At 40.4% G+C, this 4,721-nt stretch overlaps 1 protein-coding gene across 1 annotated transcript; it reads right to left on the bottom strand.

Moving 5' to 3' along the window:
- Nucleotides 1–674: 674 nt before the first annotated feature.
- Nucleotides 675–4,714, bottom strand: KLHL9 (kelch like family member 9). Its single transcript, XM_077767575.1, has one exon. It carries the CDS (start codon nucleotides 4,381–4,383, stop codon nucleotides 2,530–2,532), a length of 1,854 nt encoding a protein of 617 aa, XP_077623701.1. The 5' UTR covers nucleotides 4,384–4,714; the 3' UTR covers nucleotides 675–2,529.
- Between the last annotated feature and the right edge of the window lie 7 nt (nucleotides 4,715–4,721).

Raw genomic sequence — 4,721 nt, 5'->3', positions numbered from 1 at the left:
CATTTCAAAGCTACTGAAAGTTTTCTTTATAAGCAATGAATTCTGTATGTAATTAGTAGTATTCAAATAGCATCAGTCAGCTATTTTATGATTCTGGAGAGAGGTCAACTGCAGAAAATTATAAAGTGAAAGGATGAGAGATGTAGGGTGTGAGGCTGGAGACAGGGATGTGGGTGGAGCAGTTAGCTTATCTGGTTAGGCAGTATTTCGCTAATTACAAAGCAACAGAGTCCAATGCAATAGAAGGCAGAAACCTTTCTGAACAAGGCAAAGAGAACAAAGAGAAAAGCTTGTGCATAATGGAAGGGAACCAGGGCAAAACCATGTCAGCCTGTCAGAATTAGCACCAAAAAAGTTAATACATCAATATTCGGTAAAAAATAAATAAATAAATAAATAAAGGAGGGATGCCTGGCTGGCTCAGTTGGTAGAGTACGCACCTCTTAATCTCCATGTCATGAGTTCAAGCCCCAGGCTAGGTGTGAAGCCTACTTACAAAATAAACATAAATTAAAAAATAAAATATAAAATAAGGGAACCACAGCAGAATTATCCCTAAAAGGTCAAAATGCAAACAGATGGACAGATTATCTCAAAAAAAAAAAAAAAAACCTAAATGGCCCTGCCTTTGTAAAACTGTAATAGACGGAGAAAAAGAAATCAATGCAAGCAAATGCCAGTTAAATTACATTTATTATATAGGCTATAACTTGGTATGAAAAAAGAAAGCAACTCCAATAGGTATCACAAGGGTAAAGGACATGAACATTCAATCAGAGGAAACACAGCTACTCAAAAAACAAATATTTAACCTCATTACTAAAGAAATGATTGGGATGCCATTTCTTGCTTATTCAATGCACAAAGTTAACATCAATTTCTACTTTTTCTATTTTCTAAATGTACTCAATGTGCTACTTATAATAAAAAAATTAGTCATTTAAAAAAACATAGAAAGTATGAAAATTTCTGCCAATGCAGAAATCATAAAAAGCATTCAAATGAATCAACACTCGTATGGGCAGTTAAGGTTCAGATCCCTGGAAGCCAATTCCTTTTGTCTTGGTTCCTGAGTTTTATTATGGGATTGTCAGTAAAAAGAAGATTGTTCCCGATTTATACTATGACAATTTCCCAAGTGTAGGGATATGCATATTCATATGTATGTAAATATGTAGATGTAAGTTTTTTCATCAGGTAGGCAATTGTTCCAGAAAAGTACCTCTCCAGAATCACTCACTACATAAAGAGGACTCCTGGGACCCCTTTTGCTGAAAAGGTTTCATTAGGATCGCCCCGTGTGATTCTCAACCAGTGGGGATGCCCTTGGTATTTGAGAGGCTGAACATCGACTTTAGTACTGCCTGAAAGACAGCAGAGTCCCAAGCTTTCTGTAGCTGGCTTCTTAGGGAATCTGAAGTTGGTCCTGTTCTTTAGACACAGCAAAAAGGACATTATTCTGATTTTACACAGAACTGAGTGTATCTCCTGCTCAAATCACAGCCTTGAGGCAGATCACACAAAGCTGGAGCAACCACCCCAAATCAAACGATCAGGTTAGAATGACTAAGTTGGGAAGCTGAACTTAAAAATCCTATAGTTTTGTTCAGCGTATACCCTTCTTAGCTGTCTTCATGTCACTTTTACTGAATCAAAAAGGTAGAAAATAGCACAGCTTATATTTCCTCAGCTAAACCAATTCTCAGAAACCTGAACTTTGCTAAATAACCTGTTTAAGAGCAACTCTAATATGTTGTAGCCCTTATCTACCTCAATTTAGTATGATTCAATAGACACTTCTTCTCTGGTACTGAATTCTCATTGGAATAGAAATAGCTGCTAGGTAGATGAAAAAAAATTTAATTTAAAGACAATTTCCCTACAGCTGAAATATCAATTTAAAAATTAGATGTGCCTGTGTCTGGATGTATGAATGTATATACACACGTATATGCATGTGTGTGCGCACACACATACTCATATGCTCTCTTCCTTTCCCTCTCCAGAGAGAAATACAAAACCCTGACTTAGGGCTTTACTGTTTATTTCTAGGAAACTTCACATATTCGGAATGCACTGATACAATCTGGTGAATTGGCAACGATGTCAAAAACTGTGAAAAAAGGGATGTAGGTAATGATACTTGGCGACCTTTTATTATTTTAAGTTAGAGCAGGCAGCCTCCCTTTGACGTTTTGAAATCAAAGATGAAAACTCTCAACTTTGAAGCACAATGAACACAATTACACATTTACTACGATCACCTACAATTTGACTTACACAACACCACAAAGACATCTAAAACACTTCTCTACATATCTTTTTACATTGGCTAAAACAGCTGGCTATGTTGATTACATTTTCAGAATACATTTGTTAACCATATGATAAACACACTAAGCCAAACAATACAAATAACATCAGTTACCACTTTATCTAATTAACTGTACCAATCAGTGTAAGAAGATACAACTGAAGGGGAAGTGTGAGATCATCCACGATGCAAAGTAAAGGTATGACATTTTAGTCCTAAGAATGATCTGAAGGTGCTGAAAGAGGTGATTCTCTAGAAGGTGACCCAGGGTTTTCCTCAGGTGGAAAAACTGTGAGAGTACAAGCACGAATGCCACCAAGAGACTCTGGAAGGTCAAACACTTTATGCCACTCATCCTTTTCTGGGTCATATTTCTGGACAATTTCTACCATACAACGATTATTCCAAGAATATCCACCTACAACATAGATTTTATTTTCAAAGACAGCAACCCCAACATCACTTTGACCTCTTAACATAGCAGCAATTGGTGTCCACTGGTCAAGGGTTGGTGAATAGTATTCACAGCTTAGAACATCATCATAATCGCTGGTTCCTCTGAAGTGATTGCCACCAATGACATAGAGCTTGTCTCCAACTGTACACATGCAGTGCAGACCTCTGACTGTAGTCATTGGCGCCTTCTGTGCCCATTTGTCAGTATCTGGGTCAAAACACATAAGCTCGTTTTGGAAAGTGTCGTGAGTAATTCCTCCTGAAATATACATTAAGCCCCCATACACCGTTCCAGCATGGCCATAGTGGGGTTCACTCATCTTTGCAACATAGCTCCACTCATTCATCCTTGGGTTGTAACATTCTACCGTGGCCAGCTCCCCGGCTGCACTTCGCCCACCAACAGCATATAAATGCCCTTTGAGGGCACTCAAGTGGAAAAATGTGCGCTTCTCGTTTAAAGATGCAACCTGCATCCATTTATTATACCGAGGATCAAATCTGAAAACCGTATCAACAGCAGTTTTCCCTTTCGTATCATAATTACTTTGACCACCAACTACATAAAGAAAGTTTCCAATGACAGCAATACCATGCTGGTAACGAGGAGCATCCATGGGGGCCAAAGATCTCCACTCTTGTGCCCTTTCATCATACATCCGCAATTCTTTACTGACAACCAGCTGCTGCCTCAAAACTCCCCCTAACGTGACCAAGTGCGTCGAGTCAGATCGGATAGCAGTTCTATCTGACTGCATCACTGGCTGCATATATGGCATCATTTGGTAATTGCTAGCTTCTAAAAGCAAATTCACACAGGTATTGTCAGTTCTCATGAAATCTACTGTCTGCACGTAATTGATGAGATCCTGTGGTGTCATCAATGGAAATCGAATATTCTTCATTAATTTCGCAGCATAATCCATCCGAGGGTCTTCCAACCTTAGCCAGCGACAGGCAGCCTTGAAGAGCTCAAGTTCAGTACAGTGCTTAAGACTATTACTGGAAAGCACAAAGGCGAGCCGTTCAAAAGGGAGTTTCAGAAACTCCCCAGTACTCAATAACGCAGGAAAATTCTTCAGGATGAAATTATTCACATACTTATCCACTTCTATGAGATTGTAGGTGTTAGCGATTCGCCCAACTTCAACACAGTTATCTAAAGAGACTCCTGAAATAAGAAATACTTTACAGAAGTCCAAAACAGGTAAAATCTGTAAAAAGCTGGCAGCTTCAAGTGTGTCCTGAAGATTGTCCATATTAAGAGAAAGTTTTGCAGTATAAATAAAATCAATTATTTTCTTCAGACCAACCTTGTTCACCCCATGAAGCTTAATACACATTAAATCCTGTTCTTTCATTCCACCTGTGAACATGGCCTTGAAATAATCGCTAGCAGACGCCATCATAGCTCTGTGAACGGGGAAGATTTCATCTCCATCACCCGGTACGAGTGTCACATCACAAAGCAATCCTTCTATTCTAAGCTGATCAAAGCCTTGCAATACCACCGAACTGTGCGTATTGCTGGTAAAAAAACGTGTGGTTCCTGCCTTGCAAGGCTGCAAATGGGCAGAGACGCCCATTTCGCCGTTACCAAGAGACACTTTCATGTGAAAGCCTTCCTTTCTGCACAGATCTGTGCCGGCGAAAGACGTTATAATCTGAAAGCTTTCAAGGATGTCCAAAGAGCCAGGGAGCTCGCCTTCCGAATCAAGGGCAAGCAGTCACCGCGGCACCCCTCAGGACACACCAGTCAGTCATCCACTGAAAACTGTTCCTTAGCAGGACCACGAAAGGCCGTGGACCTCAAATCTGATTGTCATGCAGATGACTCATCACCAGAAAGCTGTTAAGTGACACGGTTCACCTGGTCCGGCCTGCGCTGCCGCTCCTCCAAGCAGTTCCGCTCCGGGCGAAGGGGGAGGCGCCGCCACGTCCCGCGGCTCCC

The sequence above is a fragment of the Crocuta crocuta genome, unplaced genomic scaffold (assembly GCF_008692635.1).
Source record: "Crocuta crocuta isolate KB4526 unplaced genomic scaffold, BGI_CrCroc_1.0 scaffold1202, whole genome shotgun sequence".
In the NCBI taxonomy this organism is placed as follows: Eukaryota; Metazoa; Chordata; class Mammalia; order Carnivora; family Hyaenidae; genus Crocuta; species Crocuta crocuta.
The sequence above is the reverse complement of the archived record's forward strand: the minus strand, read 5'-3'. Positions and strand labels throughout refer to the sequence as shown.

Excerpts from the sequence above, each read along its gene's own strand:
- KLHL9 (XM_077767575.1), bottom strand. The coding sequence starts at position 4,383 with ATGAAAGTGTCTCTTGGTAACGGCGAAATGGGCGTCTCTGCCCATTTG.